Here is a 21,898-nt window from a genome sequence, read left to right as displayed (position 1 = left end):
ACACAAGGCTTTGCTTATAGTTTTTGTTTGTTTGTTTGTTTGTTTGTTTGTTTGTTGGTCTGTTTGTTGGTTTGTTTGTTTTTTGTCACATGCAATAGGTAAAGTTTTTCTTGAACCTGATTGTTCTGCCTGTTCGGCACTTTAGGGTTATGTAAAGTTGGCCCTGATGATAAGAGATCGCATTTAGGAAAGCCACACACATCCACGAAATCAGAATCTGTCTGCCGGCACCTCAATCAAATCCACCAAAATTGCTTTACACCTGTCTGCCGGCACCTCAACCAAATCCACCAAAATTGCTTGACACCCCTCTGCGCCGCAAATTAGACCTGCTTTTAGCTGCTCTAACATTTAGTCGACTTTCAGATATCAACATTTCAGGTGCACCGGGGGCATGTAAATGAAAACGCCCTCCGGCCACTCAGTTAATTTGCTTAAAATACTCCTTAATCACCAATCAATTACTTAATAAGACTTTACCTATTCAAGGTTATGACCTGAAAGCACAACACCATGAGAATTGTTTAATCTTCACCTTCTTAATAGCAAGCATCACTTTATGCTCTTTTGTTTTTCTTCATGCAGTGATATTTACTCTTCCCAGCTTTTCTTAAATTTGGTTTCCTGTCCTAATTTGTATAAAGCTCAGCCCTGCACCCAGAGGCTAGCACTAGTCAATAATGAGCCTAAAGGCCTTAATTATCACCTGTAAAGTTAAATGAGTAAAATACTCAAATTGTTCATTGATTCAGCGTGTGATCAAAACAAAAAAACTACTACAAAAGATGTTATGAACCATTTCAAAGGCTACGGCGTCATGCTTGGAATGATCATCTTGTCGCAATTCTTTGTGTGTCCGTGTGCACACACGACAGCTTTCCTACCATGTGGAAGTAAAGCGCTCCCAGAGCTTCCTCCGTTCTCTTTTTAGGGCAGCTGAGTGACATTTCATGGGGCCGTGCATGGCACTTCCATCTCAATAGTAATCACTTCAAACTTGTGACGCTCCATTTGCTTCACGATTAAACAGAGAGGAGGCTGAATGAATGTTGCAACTAATTCAACGCTTTAATGAGCCTGGTAATTAGAGTTAAATGTTAATGAACACTAGCGAACCCAATTCCTTGTCCGAGCTGAATTTTCCTGCTAATTTTAAAGGACAAATGTTACTAAACATTGCATCCTGTGCGATTAATGACAAATACTTCCTCACTGCTTGAAATCCGTCACTATAGTATTTTCGCTATAAGTTAATTGAGTAGTGGAGGCAAAGGTTGTAGAACTGATTTGGTTGTTAGCATACATTGTGTGTCCAATCAAGCTTGTTTTAATATTACATTTATTTTCTGCAATACAGGATGTAGGATTTTGTATTCATTCAGATCAGATAGCCTTCACAGATCATTGTTGTAAATGCTGATTGTATTGTGAGGCCAATTAACTATGAATACTGTATCCAACCTTTAGAATGATTAAACTGTACTCAACATTATTGGAGGCAGTAGGTTAAGAGGATACTACAAACGATGTATGGCAAAAATAAATATAAAATTGGGATGGTCAGTAAGTGAAGAAAAAAAAATGATGTGGATGATTATGCAGCCTTGTGTGAATGTAGGGGAGACAGGGAGGGAGAAAGGAAGTGGTTCTCCCCCTGCAGCAGTCTGTCGGCTTGGCGTTCACGGTGGCTGAGCAGAGTGGAAGGCACAGCCAGCCCGCAGGGAGCACTTGGCACGCCATCAGCTCTGCACCGGGCACACTCGCTCAGCCAGCACAGCCCAAACACACAAGCACTGGCAATCAAAACAACGCCAAACAAACACACACCAGACACACTGAGTACATGCGGGGGGGTTGAGGGAGGGGCCTCAGACACAGCAGAGTGGTGCTGGTGCGGCTGAATCTTCATCCTGCTCTACCACTGGAGCCATGAAAAGTACAATGCAAACTAAATATCTTCATAGTGGTAAGACGGAGACTATCTGGGTCAGCAGTGCTACTTAGAATAATTTAGATATTGGCAAAAAAAAAAAAAACATGTTTGTCATTTCAGTCTTTCTCTGACATTGTCTGAGTAACGTGTGACTAAAGTTAACTATAGTTCTTCCCAATGTTGGGACATTGTGATTTCCCGTAAAAGTTGTAGACGTGATCTTTTGAACATGTGAGATAGATTAATTGAAATAGTGTATTATTTATATTTTTTAATTTTTTTACAATGTCAAATCATTTTTGTCAATTATAGTTAACATGATCAATGTCTTTCCATATGTTAATATCATTAAAGTATCTTAACAAAAAAATAACTATTTAGGTTTTAAATTCCTTTCAGTTTCCAAAAGGTCGCTGACCCTGACTTGTGAGACTATTTCACTCCAGGTCTCAATAATCTTTACAAGCTCGCAGCTAAAACACCAATCCCATTTGATGCACCTCATCATCACCTACAAGGCCTTTTTACAATCTGGCTCCTGGGATTCAATACTTAATCATCAACCTTTTGTTAGAGCTGAGAGAGCTGAATAGGCCTTCAAATGAATAACTCATTCATTTCATTAATAAATTACTGTCTGAAGCAAGAAGAACTGATATATACAAAGAATGAGCTTGAGTGTTTGCTACCACTTGACAGTACTATATTTTGTATTTTTTCATTTATCAATCAAAGATTTAGACACACTTTCTTGTGCTATTCAATACGAGAGTGGGTCCAAACCTTTTACTGGTAGATTTTGAAATAATCTACCTTGCTGTGATTATTATTTATTTTGTTGGTTTGTACATTTTTTATATTTATACTTATTTATAATTTTAATCATTGATGTCTACCTCGCAGTTCTGTCCAGAAATAATAAATACACCTTTAATTTGTTGCACTGTGATAAATCTTCACTCAGGTAATTGTGTATTTAGGATGGCTCAGTTAAATGCAGTGGAGCTTAATAAAATTTTATAGTATATTTATATTTAAAAGCTTTCTTCAATAACCCTGTAAGCACAGTGTCCCTCCCCTCTTCCTGACACCCACGCATGACTTCTTTCCAGGGACAGAAAGGACGGTGCTAAGATCAGTAAAACAATGTTTTGTTGAAATGACAAATTCAATCAACAACTAAATAGATGCAAAAGCCTGTTAAGATGCTACCATGTCAGAAAAAAAAACATTGTGTGTATAGTTTTATCTTCATCACTGTGATTTCACTGTGCTGTGGGCGTTTGTAGCTGTCCATGGTGCTGAATCAATTTCTCTGACTAATTGTGTCTCGATGACTGTGTTTGCCTTACTCACTTGTAAGTGTAGGACATCGAGGTTAAATAGCATCTTGTTCAAGCTATCGGTGAAGGAATAATGTAGTGTAGGCCTAAATAATGCTTGGCTTCAAGAGCCCTTTGGCGTGTACTGCGTGCTTTGACCCGGTCAGCCTGTAGCGTGACCAAGAAGTGCCAGAAGAACAAGGGTGAAAAGGTGGAGGAGGAGAAGACAGGCAAGCACATAAGCATGCACACTCATACCTAATGTCATCAACACAGAATATGTATTAAATGGGCAGCTACAGTATACAGCTGTCAAGTGGAACAAAATAGAGTTTCCGCAGCCTTGACAGCTATAAGAGCTTTCACTTGTTGGTGAAGTCTTTGGGATTTTGTCCATTCATCCTGAATGATTTTGAAAGAGGGAGTGGTTCACAAACTCTGAGTTCATCTCAACAGTTTGAGGTCAGAGGCTCTCAAGTTCTTTGGCAGCAGAAGCTTTCAAGCATAGCTTTTTATGAAGCTTGCTCAAAAGACAAAGCGTTTCCTCCCCAAAGACAGAACTGAATCGCCCTAAATAGTTTGGCAAGGTGAAGCATGTGGAAAGCCAATATTGATGATTGCACTACATTGCAACGTGCGAAAAGAATGTTTTGACCAGCTATCAACAAACCACAGAAAAACACAACAATTAGAATGTTTAATGTAATAATGATTTATAGAAACATTTAATTGTCTGCAGCGTGTTTGAATTCAATAGCGTAATTTCATACTTTGTAAGGCATCTAAGCGTTAAGAAAATTATTCACTGACATTTATTGACCCAGTCTGCACTAGAGCCGCTTATTGACTGCACACTCAGACATCTGAAGCCAGAGGCCTCTAAGTGAGAAGAGAGGGCACATTTACTGAGAGCAACTTTAACAACTATTGTTGTACGGCGGGTGTAAAAATTGGTAGATTTGGTAGTCTCGCTTGTTTTCTACTACGCATTGCGCATGATAATTTGGTGAGGGAAAGGAAACGAGAAACCAGATAGACTGAATTTAAAAGGGACAACAAAGAATCTAATTGGCTCACTCCCACAACGGCGCAAATGCCCATTTCCAACTGAGCCCGTAACATTTTTTTTAGAATCTAATTTTTGTAATCCAGTTGGCACAGTGACTACATTGACATTCAAATTTTTCTCTGTCTGGCTTTTGTGACATTAGTCCTGGAACTTCCCTGGCACACCTTTTCTGTGGGGCACCTGACAAAGTAAACACGCTCGGTATACAGGATGAACCAAATTCTCACTGATCTCTCACTCACGCCCAATACCTCAAGGTTTGAATAAAAAACTTGAGCCTACATGGAAAGCTTTTGGTGTGATCTGCAACAAAAACCACAAGTGTGGGTGTTTCCGCGTGCACGTGTCGCTCAGCAGGTGGTGGCTTTTGCTGCTATTACCCGAAGGCTGTTATGTAGACAGATGCCTACACAGCAGGGTACAAGAGTCCAATACACGCTTACGCCCATGGGGATGTCCTGACTCACATTCTAATAGCGTTTTACACTCATAGGACGAGGACAATATTTTTACATGGCAGCAGATGGACAAAAAAAATTACACTCCCATCCATGTGAACTGCTAAACCTTTTTTACAAAAAGACAAGGATGACTGATTGTAACTTCTGACAAATTCTTGAAATTATTTCAGCCTGTTTTTTTTTTTTGTGCCTTCTTCTGTTTCCAATTCTTCCTATAATTTAGTTAGCTAGCATCAAAATGAGACAAGCATTACTCTGCCTGTGAGAATTGCAAATTAGCTTTGAGTTAGCTCTCGTTGAGATGGGAGGAGACAGGATTCGAAGGCGGAGGAGATATAAACTGATGGAAATGTCGGAATTAGACCTCACTCACGCAATTTCGACAAGGGCTTTTGGTTTTCTCAGTTTTATTATCACTAGTAACCATTTCCATTTTGTGTGTGTTGAGGAATTATTGAAGAATTACAAATTACTGAGCAGCTATGTCTGACTGTACGATTAAATAGTTGTTCATTGCTCTGTCAACAATAATTTCTTTTAAGCCCACACTGACGAAAACATAAACACAGAATTCAAACTAAGCCTGTTTTTTTTTTATTCCAATCTTTAAAAAAATACCCTCATGATTGTTCAGTTAATCACACCTTTTGATATTTGAGCATTTCTGCTCATTCCTTTTCAGAAAGGCCAGATTAAATTTCAAGCATAAATAAATATTGTGAAAAGGTCACCTTCCATCTCTTATTTGCACAACCTCTAAAAGTAATTACATACAGAATTGTGTCAGCAAAGCTGTTTGTGTGCTTTCCTTGTCTAAACAGCATCTCTCCCAGAGCTCATTTCATATACAACTTTGGACTACGCCATTGTAAACAGGTGAAGTAAACAAGGTTAAAAATATGTGACACACAGGTTCATTTACAAGTATTAATTTTAAAGCTACTGTGAGTAAATCTGCTTTAGCATTTTCACCCCATAACCTCTTGCCGTGATCTCCTACTATAGTCGAAACTATGCTTTTGAATTACACTAGCCCTCGTGAACTCGGATGCCATAATACATGCATTATAAATAACATAACAGGGTTTGTCCTGGCTGTCGCAGGATCGCGTGCTTGCCTCCTTTTAGGAGAGGCAGCAGAAAGAGGTCAAACGTGACATCAGGGGAAGGCAAGCGATGCCACAGAAGCAGCACTCTGCACTCCGAGGAGAGCGAGAACGAGACAGACAGTGAAAGAGAGCGAGAAGGAAGAGTGAGGGAAATCTCTTGGGACAGCCTTTAAATGCCAGGAGACGGGGCAAACTTTAAATTCAATTACACGGGCTTGTCCAGACAAAACAGTTCAGGAATCAAAAGTCAAAATAACTGTCTATTAAACTCGCCTTGTTCCATATTCAGTTGACCGGAATGTCATTAAATTCCAGAAACATTTAGGGCTGAAAATCCTTGTCAAGATGGAAATACTAAAGTACATAATGTAAAGGCAGGCTCCCTGGAGGAAAACTGACGAAAATCTACAGAGGAGCAGTAAGCAACTCAGGCCTCCGCTGGGGACTTTCATCTGAATTGAGGCTGAGAGACGTTTACTTCACAAACTCCCACAAGAGAGTCTGAATACAGAATGTTTGTTTCTTCACAACTCTAAAGATATTATATATTGCATCACCAGGCTTAAGCCTAAAGTCTCCTGAGGTTTTCTCTCCTCTCACTCTATGTAAGTTAAAAACATCTACTCACATTGGAGAATTGTTATTTTAATATTATGATGTTGCTGCTCACGTATTATATAGTCATCATTGATACTTCATTAAACCCTTGCAGGAAAATGCATCTTGCCGCAGCTACATGTTTATATGGTTGGCTGTGCCTCGTTGTCCACCATAAGTGCACGCAGATCATGGAGAAAAGGTAGAAGAGAAAGGGAGAAAAATATATATATATTTTATATTATTATATTATATCTATATTATATTTTATTTTATTTAAGATTTTATTGCTGGTTTAGAGCGCCTCATTGTCAGTGTGGAAAAACGAGCCGGTGGGCTAGTCAGGCGTTGTTTGTTTTAGTGTCATTATTGTGTGCAGGTGTTTCTGTTTTGGTGGCAAGGAGGTGGAACCATTTTTAAGCCACATTTCAAATACCTCCATACAAATTTGTTTACGGATTCAGAAACTCTTCTGTGTTGTCAAGTTTACGAGACATTTATTTTCAATTTCCAGGGATATTAATGGAAGTCATCTTATTGTAACTCTGAGCAAACACAATCCTTGTGAAAGTTGACTGTCTTAACAGTGGCCAGAGTTCAAGGCCTTCAATGATGTGAGTGAATAAACTCAGGCCAGAGTGTAGAACATCTCAGATTGATGCCTCTGATGATGTGACACACGAATGCACGTTGCAGCCGAGAACACACACGGTCTGCTGCTCCATTGCTGCGCCCCCCCTCCTCCTCGAGAACTGAAACACTGTTAATGCGAATTTACTGCAGGACCTCTGGACCGCCTACCCCGTTGCTCACTTGTGAGATAAACAAGCGATTGATGAATCAGCCGTAATGCACAGGCTTACTGGCATAGACAGCATGCAGCCCACAGTAAATATGTGCAGACAGGATCAGATTTCAACATTAGCAGCGAGGAGATGCATTTATTCGCCGCTCAGCCAGGCTCATAACAGTGCCGGACCTCAATTACCATGTCTGAGAGGTGTAGATAATACAAGCAATCGGCACCACTCTCAACCATTACCATCCGTCCAGTGTCTGTGTGAAGCGGCGGCAAAGACTTATTTTTTTTAATGTCACATTTTGATCTCAGCCTGGCGGTGTTTATTGAAGTTTACTGATATTTTTTTTTCATTTGTAAAAGAGTTGAAGGGGTTCTTTCAGAAAAACAAGACAAAACAAAGGAAATCTGCCTCTTCTTTTGAGGCAGTGCCTCACCTTGCCACCAGGGTCGGTAAAGGGCTCAACATGTTTTCCTCAGCTGTCACCATAAGTTGTTAAAAAATGAATAATATAATAAAACATAATATAGTATCTGTCCTGTGGTCTATGCTTTTAATGCAATTTTGGTGTGTTTCCTGTACATTTGGATCATTTTCATAGTCAAAATAGCTGTGTTTCTTGTTCAAATAACAACGGGAGACGAGAATCAAGGAGGCTGAGGCAGTGACAGGTAGTGCCTCTCAGGGCGTGCGTGTGAGAGTGTGCACCACTCACACACTGTACTGAGCGCGTGCAAACAGCGCGTGCTTGCAGTCAGCGTGAAAATACGGGCCTTGAGGCAGCCAGTACCTTTGCCTCAAAGATGGGGCGATAGTGAGCCTACCTCACCAACCCCAACCCTCACCGCACGTCACTGAGCATGACTCATCTACCCATCCATTTTCTATGGCACTCATCCTCAATGGGTCGAGGATGAGCCGGAGCCTATCGGGCAACAACCAATCACGGCTCACCTGGTTTCTGAGTTTGTCAAAGCTGACACGTGATTGACCGTTTGTGACAAAATAATAAACCAGTACACTTTTTATTCTAAAAGACTACGAAAGTGGTAAAAGAAACAATACAAAATATTTCACTGAACCTCCATCATTCTTTTAGCGCCTCACTTGAATCTAGGTTTTCAAACACTCCAAAAATTTGAATTGCATTTATATTAAATGCAAAATAGCAAAGTTAGAAGAATGACTTTTATACACCGCCTCTCTAGAAAATCTTTGTCTTTTCTTTCCAAGGACGCCTACAAGCACTCATTATTGAGCTCCAGGCCTTTCCAAGCCAGCAGTTTTGCCCCGTGCAGAGCTTGTAGGCTGGGTCCTCTGCGAGTCCCCTCCCCTTTCTTTTCATTCACCCGCGAGACGCCAGTCTTGAATTGTGTTTTGATGTTTGCACAGACCTACAATTGAGCCCTATTCCGAGCAGCCAAAACAGACATTTGTCAATTCATATGCATCAGAGCACAGTTTCCCCGCTCCCTCACATCCACTCCCACTTTCTCGCCCCATACTGCGTCTTCCCCTTGTTTTATCTCCACCACTGCGCCCAGTAACATGAATCCAATGTGAGCACGCGAGTGACCAAGAGCCCCGCCCCCTGCTGCGAGTGGTGTCACATGCTATTACCATTATTTATAAAACTCTCTCAGGCTCACTGGCGTTGTTGGCTTCACCCGGCCCTCGGCCTTGCACACTACAGTCAATATTTGCACGCAATCCTGAACTGTTGAGTTTCCATGGTGGTGAGAGCCTCCATTACATGAAATATTCAGGACGCATGGAGACTCCCGTGAGGCCCAGCGCAGGGTTTTTACTCCGATTTGATTATACGGCATGATTTTTTCATGAGCTATGACAGTCCTGTTGAATTAGAGTCAGCTTTGAATTCTTGTGATAGTCACGGAAACCAGAGTGAAGGAGGAGCTGGGGCTTCTCTATCTTGAGGCTCAAGAAAATAACTACTTCGTTTAGAACAAACAAGATGCACGTCAGCGTGTTCATGTTACCAAGCAATGCCACAGTTTGACATTATCCGGTTTCTACAAGAAATATCAGAATAGAAAAGTAACTGTGTAGTCAACAAAGTTATTAGTGAAAGAAATGACAAAACTATTACTATTGTCACGTTCCAATTTTCTGATAGACATTTGGTGAAATAGAGAAGAAATAATCTTTATACTTGTGAAGACACACTTTGAAGACATTACAGCAAATAATTCAACTTGCTTAACTGCAGCATGTGTACTATTTATTTTAAAGGGTAATTCTAATCACTGTCAAGTTTATGCGGTGGAAAAAACTTTTTTGACGATATGAACTTCTGATTTGTTTTGAAACATACAGCAAGTTGAAGTGTCTTTGGAAGCATTGCGTGCATGGATACAGAAAGCTGTGCAAGTAGCAGAGGATGAGAGCAGGCGAAAGCACGTAAGACATAATGAAGTATTTAACAGTGGTGCCTCAGATAGTCATGGTCTTATAAGCGTAAAATGATCATTAGGGGGGGCCTCTAATGGTAAAATCAGTCATGCTACCACACCCAGGCTGTGTTCAAGGAAGTTAACAATCTTGTGTTTCCAGCATGTGATGATTTTATGCTCCATAAAAAATGGGATCCATTTGATGTGATGTCCGTGAAGCAGAACCAGATCTCTTTTTGGCACCTTGAAATGACTAAACGCCTTATATCAAAACAACGTTGTAAATTAAAAAGATGATGTCCGAGTATTGACAAACAGAGTTGTTTATTAATCTGGTGATGAGGTTTATCAGCCATAACCATTTTTTTGTGTTTTGATGTCAAGTCTAAATAAAAATGGTCAGTTTAGTGTTTTGATAACTGATGGTTTTACTAACGTATTCTCGGATGAGGAAATTATTTACAGTGTAAATTTTACACCGTACTCGAATTTAAAAAAAAAAAATCTTCCAGGCTTTATTTTGTGTTATATTGCACCATTTCAGAGTTAGGGCCAGCCATGCGAGAAAGTCACTCAGTTTGGAATTTAACTGAAAGTTGTCATTTGTGCAAAATATAAATAGGGAAAAATACAAAATACAACGTTTTTTTTCCCCATCATTTTGTAAGACAAGTCTCGATGTACCTTACAACAATATGAAAACATTGCATTTTAATTAATAATCCAAATAATAATTTTACTTTAATTATTTCTTTAGAATTCAAAACTAATTAAATCAACAAATTATGTCTTTGTAATTATGTAATCATGTTATTATGTCTAATTATGGATTTTTTTTTCCAAATCATTAATTTTTGAAAATACAATCCTTTGTGTAGTATGTTCTTCCAAAACAAGTACATATCAACCACTCCGAACAGCGACGTAGAGCCGCTGTGCCTCACATATCTGCTGACACACGGATGGCCAAGGTCATTCTCAACACCTGCCTTTCGGTTCGCTGCACCACATGATTGTCAGCTGAGTCCAACATTGTCGATTTGGCCTTTGGATACACACAAACACAATAAAAAGCGCACACATATATTCTTACAATGTGCCAGTGAGAGATCATTCAACTTAACCAGACTGAATTAAGGGCCTAACACAGAATTTATGTGCAATTCATATATATACAGCTATGAATGCATAAATTCATAAAATATGTATGGAAAATTCTCCAGATTTATATTTTTGGTTCCAGCATCAATGATTTTCTATTCAGAGCAAGAGCTGTATATATTTTTTTCACTCTTCATATAGTATTTTTTAAAAAGTGCCCCAATTTAAAGGCCAGGTTTTTTGTGGTATAAAAAATAAGACCATGAAAAAACATTCCAAAATGTTTTTTTCCACCATGGTGTAAAATATTCTTTCCTCAATTGAATCGTGCAGGTTATAAACCACGTCAATCATGAATCTTTTTGATATGATATATCGTGTTCTTATTTTATCATGTCACATAAACATGGCATTTAAAGAGTGCATATACTTTTTATGTTCATTTTATGTATTGTACGGTGTAGTATTGTGTTATTTATATTAATTAGTTACAGTAATGCCCATTACTATGAAATATTTTCTGCCTTCATGAGTTATAAGGGTAATCCAAATAAGGACCCGGAGGGCCTTGACGCTCTCCTGGGTGCCATTCAAGTGTTTTGTGTTGGCCACCCTCCATCACATATCATCCATCCAATGTTTTCACTGTGACCATCAGACCCAGCCATGCATATCTAAAGTTAATCTGTTTTGTCATGTGAAAAGGTCAGGTATGCATATTTATGTATATTATGTGTGTATATAGGAGGTCATCCCTACGGTTTAATCTCAAAATGTAGTTGTGAAGAAAAGCAAGCCTCTGTGGAACAAATCACTTTTATATGCTGCGCTTCCTCATAAAAGTAGAGCGACCTCATTCTAGACCTCAAAATCCTCCCTTAGATGAATGTCACTTTACCACAAGCGTTTCCCAAATACAATTAACCTTTATGATGGAAAATCTAAGAAAAATATATCAAGACTACTATTAACACAAAAGTTGACTTGATGTTGTCTGAAAGAGAAATTGATGGTCTGTATCAGTCTACGCAGATTTTAAAATAGAGGAAGAGAAATCATGCCTGGTATTTTAATTGCATGTACATCCATGTGTGTGCAAGTGCTTCCACGTGTGTGTGCAACTGTGTGAGGCTAATAATGACGTGACAGCTGCTGACAGTCCAACTTGAGGCGTGCGAAGAGGTCGTAAATAAGGCAGGAGTACTCCGGGCTGGCGTACACATTCTCTTCCTGTGAAAAGCTGCAATTATCATGTCAGCTGCGGTAATGCTAACATGGAGGAAACTACCCGAGCTAATTATTCACTTGCTTGTTCAATCAGTAAAATGGTTGAGTAAACTGTGAAATCAAAAAAAAAAAAAAAAAAAAAAAAGGACCATGGTGCTTCAAAAATATTGTTGGTTATTATGATTCAAGTTTTTCCGGCTGTAAGAAATGTGTTACTCTTGTAATCATCACGTTGAGGGCTCTATTTTTATAGACGGGCGCACATGTGCTCTGTGTTAAAACTGGTGCATCTTCATATTCGTGCCCGGGCAAGTCTAGTTTGGGAATTTCACACAAACCGAGGTTATTTTTGATTAACTTTCAATCTGCCGCCTGTCTGCAACTGGGTGTGAATATTGCCATCTCATTGTGTATTGTTTTTTAAAATATTAATGAATTTAATTGAATTGGATGGATTCCCTTAGTCCTCTGGGTTATTTGAATGTAGCATAGCTAATATTGTAATGGTTATTGTGAGGACAAAAATTACAATATATCCATTCTGAAATGCTTTTTTTTTTGCTGAACAAAAACAAGAGCAATTCAGAGGCTTGTAACTTTGCTATGCCGTGTTTCTTTTATGTATATGTTTGTATGACGCATCCACCACTCGACTCAATACGTGACATTATCTTCACTATTCTGGTCATATTGACTTCACCGCCCAAGTGCGCCTCTCAAGCAATGCCTAAACACACATTCTATGAGCAGTTGAGGTCAACTATCTACTTGAAAAGAGATTTATGAGAGCTTGCAAAGAAATCCATGAAGAGCCAAGCAGTATAAAAAAAAGGGTTGTCAGACTCACCGGTGTTCTCTCGCCAAATTTAGCCTCTCTGATGGATGGATCATTTTATACACCATTAATCCATCCATTTGTCAATTACTAATGGAAATTTGGGGGTTAAGAATGGCAAGGTGGGATTCAGGAGCTGTCAAGTAGCCGTGTGCCACCTTGCATGGCCGCTGAGTCGCTCATTGTGATTACAGTGTGTCTGCACACTGCACGGTAACTGAAACGCTCCAGAAAAGGTGCAATGGGTGATAATGATGTTTATTACCCTTCATGCTTATTATCAATGCTGTCATTTCTCATTGTGATTCATTTTGTGTGTGTGTGTTGTTTTCTTTTTTTATTGTGAACGGCATTGAATGAGCGCCACGCATTGTTTTGTTGCTTAATGAGCATCCACTTCATAACAAGTGCATTGTTGATGACACGGAACATTATAATCAAAAGATAATAGAGATGGATTTGTTCCCAGACAAGTTTTAAACTCATAATGACATGAATTGCTAGACATTTTGGGAGATTCTAACAAATAAAAGTATAATTGTATAGACAGTGATTTATTTTCAATTGAGTCTTTGGAGAGTTAATTAGTGAGAGAGAACCATTTCAAAGCTCTCTTGTTTACTTTTGTTTTTCCTCAACGTCAAACTCATTGGTGGGCTTGTCAGACAAATGTTAAAATGGTAGTACCATAGGTTAAAATAAAATTAGGTCAAGAAAGAGAAACGGGATGATTTGAAGGAGGTTTATAAAAGGTTTATGATGACCTATCTGCTGTCAGTCTTCAAATATGACCGCATAGTCATCCCATTTCCTTCCTGTGCTTCTGAATGATGGTCAGATATCTCTTTAGCAGTCGGGGGTTACTGGCATACCGGTTTTCGGCTCTGATGAGCTCCACTCGCAATTTCCTCTGCTCACTCTCCTAAACACCGTGGCCATCCAGATCAAAGCCTACGGCCCATTAGGTAGCTGGGGAGGTGAATAGACACAGACATGTAGCTCAGCTGCAAAGCTCATGTTGTAAGGTTTGTGAAGTTTTCTGTATTAATATATAAATTGCCCATATTTATCATAATTAACTTTTTTTTTGGAAGAGTAATGTGTCTCTGACTTATACCTTTGACAGGTGTTGGAGGTTGAAAAGACAATTTGCAATTTGTGGTATTTTAGCAATGAAGTCAATGTAGATTATTTGCCTTGGTGGACCAAATAAAATGATGTGGTGGGCCCGACCCGGCCCTCGCACCTTGAGTTTGACAACTTTGTTTTTTCTTTCTGAGAGACTAATGGCTTGACCAATCAATTGAGGATGAAACTTTTTTGAATGCCTCCTTGATTCACTTGTTGAAACTTTGAACCTTTAGGAAGTCAAACTCAGGGATTAAAAACAATTTGGGAAGTCAATTTACTATGTCATGGTCAAGAAAAAAGTAATGTGTACATTCTGGTTCCTTAATATGAAGAGAACATTAGTGAACCTGTTAACGTTATAAAGTTTCATTCTTTGTCGGTTTTGCTGATGCGGTTTTGTTCCAGCTTTACGCCAGTGATGAGTACAAATGTACGAAGCTTGTTCTATCGGCACATGGGGGAATAATAGCTCACAGTTAGGCTCTATACACAACAGTCACACCTCACTGGAAACCATTACTGCAACGGAAACCAAATCATTGCGGGGCACAGCGAGAGAGGACCTCTTGTAAGTGGGTTATCTCCTTCAATCATCATTCTTGTGAGACTGGAGTCTTGTCACCAGTTTCACCTTCCAAAGGGACATAATCTTCTTTTTATTGACATGTCTTTCTTTTGTTGTTGTTTTTGAATTGACCAAACAATGATGACGTGGTGGAGGGAATAGCATTTTAAGGAAGTAAAAAAGCTAGTCTAGAATGGGCAAAGAAAAAGATATTGTAAATCATGGAGAGACACGACTGTTTCATAAATTCCATCAAATTGTTCTTTTGTGGTTGCACATGTTGCATAGATTCTGTCAACTTGCAGTCATTGGCTGGCAGCTAAGCACCGGAGATGGATTGTGATGTTGATGTATTTACTTTCACCGTGCTGACAGCGACCTGTTCCTATACGGCCTGATTGACTGGGTATCATCGCAGCAGCCAGCATAGCTTTGTTTAACCCGGTGAGACAGCGGACGGTTTGCTTATTCACTCATGAGCCGTCCATGAAGATGAGGGGAAGACCTTCGATCTTGGCTGACATTGCTGGCTTGGCAGTCGAAGCAGTTCACTGATGCACTACATTTGGATAGGGATCGTTGTTCGGAGACAGAATTTATAAATTCTGATGCGATCTGCATCGCTGTAATTGGACACAATATATCAAACTGTACGAAATTATTCACATGGTTCTAAGGGGAAGAAATTGACTCCAAAAATCAATTTTGTATGTATTTAAAGTTAGGTAGGTAAAACTTTGGACCGACTATATTAGAAATATTCTTATTTGTGAAATTCAATTAAAATGTGAATCAAAAAAAGGGGTTTTACACACCACACCGGCCTGAGAGGGGTTTTGAACCCCAACATCAGAAATGTGAGCCTGATGTGAAGACCACTACCTCACCATGCTGCCTTGGTTATTCATGATTCCGTATGCGATTAGAATTAACTTAGTTATTCGGCCACAGTATATGATGCTACTTATGGAAGCCCATGACATAAATGTGTCCCCTTAATGGGCTCTTGACGCACACGCACACGCACGCACATACATTGCCTTGTCAGCGAACCCCCTCTAGTGCCGAGCCTCCTGTACAGACGCGCACACGTCGCCGCGCGCTTCATCTCCTCCTCCTGAGCTCCTCATCGTCATCCTTTCAGAACCTCACTCGCTGCTGCTGCTACTGCTGCTGCTGCTGCTGCTGCAGCGGTTCGGACCGGAGGCACAACGAAATACGATAGGGAAACCACCACTGCGCGCGCGATGTAGCCTCAGTCCAAAAAAAAAAAAAAATTGCGCAATGCTTGAAGTGGTGCAGTAACTTAAGAGCTGACGGGGAATGTGTGAAGTTTCTATCAGCTTAGTGGTTCTTGACTGATAATTGATTTTTTTTTTCTCCCCAACTTCCCCCTTGGCACCTTTTTCTGCTGCTACAGGGCGAAGGGATGGATCTCATGATGAGCAACAAACAGGACCAAATGTAATTCAGGAGCAGAGCCAGTGGTGCATTTTGGACGACCCTGCCGCGCTTTTTCTCACCGGCCACGCTCGTTCTCGGCTCCGCTGCAGCCGGTGGCCGATGTTGCAGCAGATATGAGTGTTGGACCAAGATTTGTCTCCGTTGCACTTTTTCTTGGAATTGTCCTCACTCGCCGTGGCCATTGCAACCAAGGTGAGACACTTTTACACATGCAGTTTCGAATGATTGTGACATATTTATTGGAGACACCCGCGGTACATGTTTCCAAAACGACATTATCCAAAACTCACATGCATGTTTAAAAAAATGATCTAACTTTTGTACTGTCTGCTTGGAAATGCATAGAAAACGGTGTTGTTGTTTTTATATGTAAAAAAAAAAAGTACAATTAAATATTTTTATCTAAACATCCATCAGTATTTGTATTAAATATTGTCATTAAAACTTAACATAAATAACAACTTGTTTTATAAAAGGGATAAGCTGACAGTCCACATTCAAATACTGAGATGTCATGTAACAGAGATGTCCTGTAGTTTTGCAGAGCGCCATTAAGTACATGACTACCTGCAAAATATTCCAAACTTCCATGATTTATTGGTAGCCACGCACATATACAAAAATCTGACAGCATAATGACAAATGCAAAGCAAGGAAATAATCTCCATGTAGGTGATAATACAAGATGATCAAATGTAAGCTCGGTGTTGACAGCTTGATTTAATTACGCTTCTGTGCACGCATACACACAACAGGACAAGCATAGACTGAATGATAAGTGAGTGAGAGAATGTGAGTCGTCTTACAAATCTATTTTATGGTGGGTGGGTAAAAAGACTCCATACAGTCAGTGGTTGAGAGCTACCAACAGGTAAAATTGTTCTGTGCATTTTGATGGGTCACATGATGCTTCCAAGTGTTTATGGTAGCAGGCGGATGGTGTAAATTAGAATGTGTGTTTGTGATTGTGTTCACACTCCCACACTTTCCTCTGCACATCTCTATTGTCGTTTACGTGTGCAAAAGTGTTGACAGGAAACTATTATGTATTGTCCTTTTAGGGATCCCACTCCTTTATCTAGCTTCAATAAAATAAGCTGGTTTGTTTTAGATCACTGCACAGACTGAAAGATTGGATTCTGTCTTTCACTCTTTTCTATTGACCGCATGCGTTGAGGTCTCCTGGCACAATTGCCGTCGTCTTCCACCAAGTGGTGTGGCTCAGTGGGAAGATTTGTTAAAAGTTTCATTATGAACTCAGGTGGAAATCTGTCCTGGTATCGATTTTGTTATTACTTTGCCCAATTTAGTTTGAAGTGTGCGATTGTGCTCACTATAGTCAAGTGGTTGCTTGAAAACAATTCCTTCATATCTCTACTAAGAAGGTGTGTTTTCATTGGCTACATTTGTTGGTCTGTGACTTTGCATCTTTGTTATTAATTTTGCTGATTACGTGGAAATTAATGTTGATTAATTGCATCTTGAGGCAAAAGTGACAAGTGCACTGCTTGTCTGCACTGTCAGCACTGTTGATTCAGTCTTAATTAGTCGGCATGACATCAGATGAAGCATTGTTTTCCTCAATCATTACTGCGCCAAAGCACTTATTTTACATTAAAAAGATTTCATGGTACACCACCACCAAAAAGAAATAATTAGGCTCTTATCTTTATTTAGACCACAAATTGAGTGAAATCTAGGCCTGTTTAATTGAACACAATGATAATAGATTTGCAGGATCATGAAACGAATATTTCCTTAAATCATGCTTTCCTTTCATTGGCTATAGTGATATTTTGTGTGTTTATACGCTGAAGGGAAACAGAATCTAACATGATTCTACTCACGGTACGCGCGAGTAAATTGATGCTTTTGAAATCAGGCATGAAGAACTCCAGAGGCCTAAGATTTCAAAGAGAAAAAAAAAATGGGACCCTTTTCTGGCTGTTGGGATTGCGATGAAAAAAAAAAAAAAATAGCAATGCCATCTGTAGGTTTGAACGGCGTAGACATCATTAATTTGTCTCCATTTTTTTTTCTGCCCCCTAAAGACCACAGGAACAATTTTCTCAATAATGAAAATTCAAGAATCCAATTCACTAACTTGATTCCGTGAGAGCCTTTTAGGGACGGTGCAATGGTTATCTGAAGATGAGGTCTTTGTTGCTTATTTCTGACATTGCTGAGAATGTGATTGTTCTTCGCGAGGTAGAGTTTCAGGAATTACAAATGAAGGATGTAATCCATCCTTGGCTAACGTGTGAGTCATGGGGAAGATCTAAGAAGCTCGGTGAGAAAGTTTGAAGGCAGCCACAAAATCACGCTAGCAATACACTAAGTAATTTCAAGACGGTATGAATACAGTGCAATAAAATACAAAGCACGTTTTTAATTATTGAAGGCTTTTTCATTGTAGTGCTGCCATATCTGTTTAGATCAAGTTCAAAACCTTTGATTTCATTCTGAGGTAGCTACTTTGTAAGGAAAAATCAATTCGCCAATCAAAGGCATCAGAACGTTGACTTGCATGCAATGAGAGCGCATGTGTGTGTTTGAATTCTTAATGCAGGGAGAATGACCTTGCGTTTATTTTCAAGATCAATTCTAAGTACTGTATACCTTTTGACCAAAACATCGCGTTTTAAATTTTATTTTAAAATATATTCAAAATATTATATTAGTAATGCAACACTTTTTTGAGTTTCTTCTTGGTTACTGCTTCTAGTTTGACACCTCTGAATTTATTTCTAACAACCTCTGATATTTATCTTTGTATAAGACCCAGTGTAACCCATGTCTGCCATCTTGTGGTAACTGGTGGTATTACAACTCAAAACTACATTTTACAACACTTCATTTCTATAGAATTCTGCTAGTGTTTACTTTTTAAAATCGTCATATCAACATCTGGAAAATAACATTTTCCACTCACTGATGAGCTATTTTTAAAAAAGTCTCAAACCTTACGTGGCAGGATAACCTTATGATGATCTTGGTGATCCCTGCTTCAGCTTATATTAAATATTATTGAATGTCATGGCCCATGCACAGCAACTCCTCTGTGTCTTAAGTCTACGTTAACACCAAAGGTGACACGACGCTTCACCTTGCGTTTCTTGCGAGTTTACTGACGGAAGGCTATGAACGTCGCTGCTTCATTAACGTAGTTGCTTCATTTGCACCACGGCAGACAGGAAACAGTGTCATGTGGTGTGAAATGATTACATTTACAACATCGTGCTATGTGTGGTGCAAGGTTGTTGTTTTTTTTTATATATATAAACACAGCAGCGATCAAAGCAAATACCTAAAGACCACAATTCCCAAGTAACATGGTGAGCTTGAAAAAAAAAAAAAAAATTTGTTAGTTTTCTTTCAGAGAGGATTTAAGTAATCTTAATTTTCTAACTATCATGATTGATTTTGATTTGTATTTGGACTTGTTTTCTGTCTTGTGGTTCATGGGTTGTCCTTTTTTTTTTTTTTTTTCTACCTGTGCTCATCTACCAATCAGCTTCCTCAAACACTTTGTCAGGTCCAAGTGTTCCTTGTTCTTGTTAATTTGTTTGTGTTGAGCTCATTGCTTCGTTTCTGTCTTTGTTGGATCATTGTTTCTGCCGTTAGTTATCCTGTCCATGTGCATTGGTGAGTTGAGCTGTGTGACAGCTTTTTTTTTTTTGCAGTCTTGCAACATGTCTGTCAAAAAATAATGAGTGGAATCAGGACACAGAAATTTAACCTCATTTATGTAATGGTTCATTCAATTCATGTGTTTAGGATTAATTTGTGGTGGAAATGAACCTCTTGCTTGTTCAAATTGGTGTCCGTCCAATTTGATTGTGTATTTGTGAAATTTTCTTTATTTTTTTGTATTAAATTTAAAAAATGTACCATCTTCCATCCCCTAGAGGAGGAAGCCAAAACAAGTTCCTTTCATTCAAACGTTTTTTTCCATTGGCGAATAACCTCACATTCCTTTTGATGATCAATGGAAAGAAACATGGCTATTCTCTAGGGGTGGTAGCCTCCTCCTGCATCATGTCAAACGTTTTGAGTAAGTGCCTCGTCTGCAGGTTTGGGTTTGAGGACTTGAGCGAAGATTAAAGCAACTCTGTAAAAGTTCATTTGAGGCTTAGAAGCTGTTAAGTCATGTAAGTTTGTCATTTATTTCCATTTAGGACAGATGTACTTTCTTCCAGAAAATATTATTATTACATGTTGGTTGATGTGCTAAATGTACTGCCGAAGGAACTGACCCGCAGCCAGCATGACAGTTTTTTGGGAGAAGGCAAATTTACATGAAATAAGAGCTGTACAAGACTGCCGACGGATATGTTGCTATTTCAGGGTGTTTGTAAGGCGTGCCAGGGCTCTAGGACAGACAGGAGATGTCATCATTCCGCTAGAGCTCCATTTATTTGTGAGTTGGCCGGCTCATGTTCTATTTATATCAAACCAGCTGAAGTCCCAGCGGACCGCCTGCTTCAGGCAGAGTCTGTGGGTGCCCTCGTGAAAGCTAACTCTTTGGAGGGTAGGGCAAGGGATTGATAGATATGTATTGTGTATCGAGGCAAATCTAGTGCACCCTCTTGTAGTCATACTGTAAGAGTGGAAGCATGAAATACAAGGCAAAATATGAATCTGCACTCACAGAACAGATTTAGGCTCAAAAGAATTAATATTTTGCCCATTTTCAACACTAAGTTTTCAGTGAAATAAACATATCATAAATCGTCCCTCAATTTTTATTAATTCAATGAAATCGAAGGTGCTCATCGTAGCATGTGAGCCAACCCTCAGTAATCAGGCCCTCCCCCAGGGAAGGTACTGGGCAGGTAAGCAGCACAAAGTGGCCTAATGATGCCCAATTAAACCAGTGGCTTTTGCCAGCTCGTCTGTTCAACCTGGCAGTGGCTCTGACGTGACATTCACAGGCATAGGAAAACAGAGAGAAAAATCCAGCCACCGTGAAGCAAATATTAAACCGGGCTCAAAGAACAGCGGGGACCAAAGTAAAACAAATTCAACAATAAAGCCTCGCATGCTAGTCTCGATGCTATAACGATTATATTAAATTCTGAGAGAACACATGTTTTCAAATTAAACATTTATAGGACAAATTAAAAGCCGAGTGCTTGCTATTCATGTCACAACAACACAAAAACTGAAAACCCAAGTTTAAATAAATAAACAAAACTGAACATTGCAGACAAAAAAGACATGAGTCTATTTTCTGTGTTGTTTGTCAAATTGAGAGATGTGGGCTGCATGACAGTCAGCGACACGACAAATTGGTCACAAAAACGAGAGTGAACAATTTTCAACCTTAGAAACTCATACAAGATGGTTATTATGGCCTTCTAAAGCAAAAGCATGATGAGACACAATGTGTGTGTGTGTTTGCCAGATCATCTTTCAAGAAGGTGAGCAATGACCATGTGCCAAACAAATCCCATGATGCAGTTGCACCGCCACTCTATCATAGAAGCTCCTTCAGAACTAGATTGGCTGATGCCAAAAAATGTCCCATTTTCTTCTACGCTTGCCTCCGTCTTGTCAGAGAACCTCCGCAGAGATGTAAATGTCACTTCCTTTCTACCCAGTTTGTAATTGATAATGATGTATACAGCGCCGAGCCGTTACTTGAAGCGCTGTCAGTTGCAATTCTGTAGCTATGTAATGATTATATGACTGGTGATTTATACAGGAAATATGGTTACTTAGAAAAAATTGTCAGCCTAATCAGCCTGTATTACAACCCCCCCATCCACAGCCCTAAAGGCCAGTTTCACAGCTCTACACGGACGTTGTTATGAAACACTGATCATGCTTTGATTTGCCAGAAGTGTGCAAGGCTTGTGTGTTTGTGT

At 39.4% G+C, this 21,898-nt stretch overlaps 1 protein-coding gene and 1 long non-coding RNA gene across 2 annotated transcripts in view; both read left to right on the top strand.

Annotated features, from left to right (window-relative positions):
* LOC148394406 (uncharacterized) overlaps positions 1–6,704 on the top strand; it is a 55,104-nt gene extending 48,400 nt beyond the window's left edge. The window contains exon 7 of the long non-coding RNA XR_015859733.1: positions 6,273–6,704. This is a non-coding gene — a long non-coding RNA (uncharacterized LOC148394406). The remainder of the gene's footprint in view (positions 1–6,272) is intronic.
* A 9,288-nt stretch (positions 6,705–15,992) lies between these two features.
* Positions 15,993–21,898, top strand: part of LOC148394405 (ephrin type-A receptor 6-like) — a 66,737-nt gene continuing 60,831 nt past the window's right edge. Inside the window, exon 1 of the mRNA XM_088382276.1 lies at positions 15,993–16,220. Coding sequence (XP_088238402.1) covers positions 16,142–16,220 — 79 coding nt within the window. The 5' untranslated portion in view covers positions 15,993–16,141. The remainder of the gene's footprint in view (positions 16,221–21,898) is intronic.

Source organism: Syngnathus floridae, chromosome 8 (assembly GCF_059516105.1).
Source record: "Syngnathus floridae isolate MCC-2025c chromosome 8, RoL_Sflo_1.0, whole genome shotgun sequence".
NCBI lineage: Eukaryota > Metazoa > Chordata > Actinopteri > Syngnathiformes > Syngnathidae > Syngnathus > Syngnathus floridae.
Note: the sequence above shows the minus strand (reverse complement) of the source record. Positions and strands in the feature narration are given on the sequence as shown.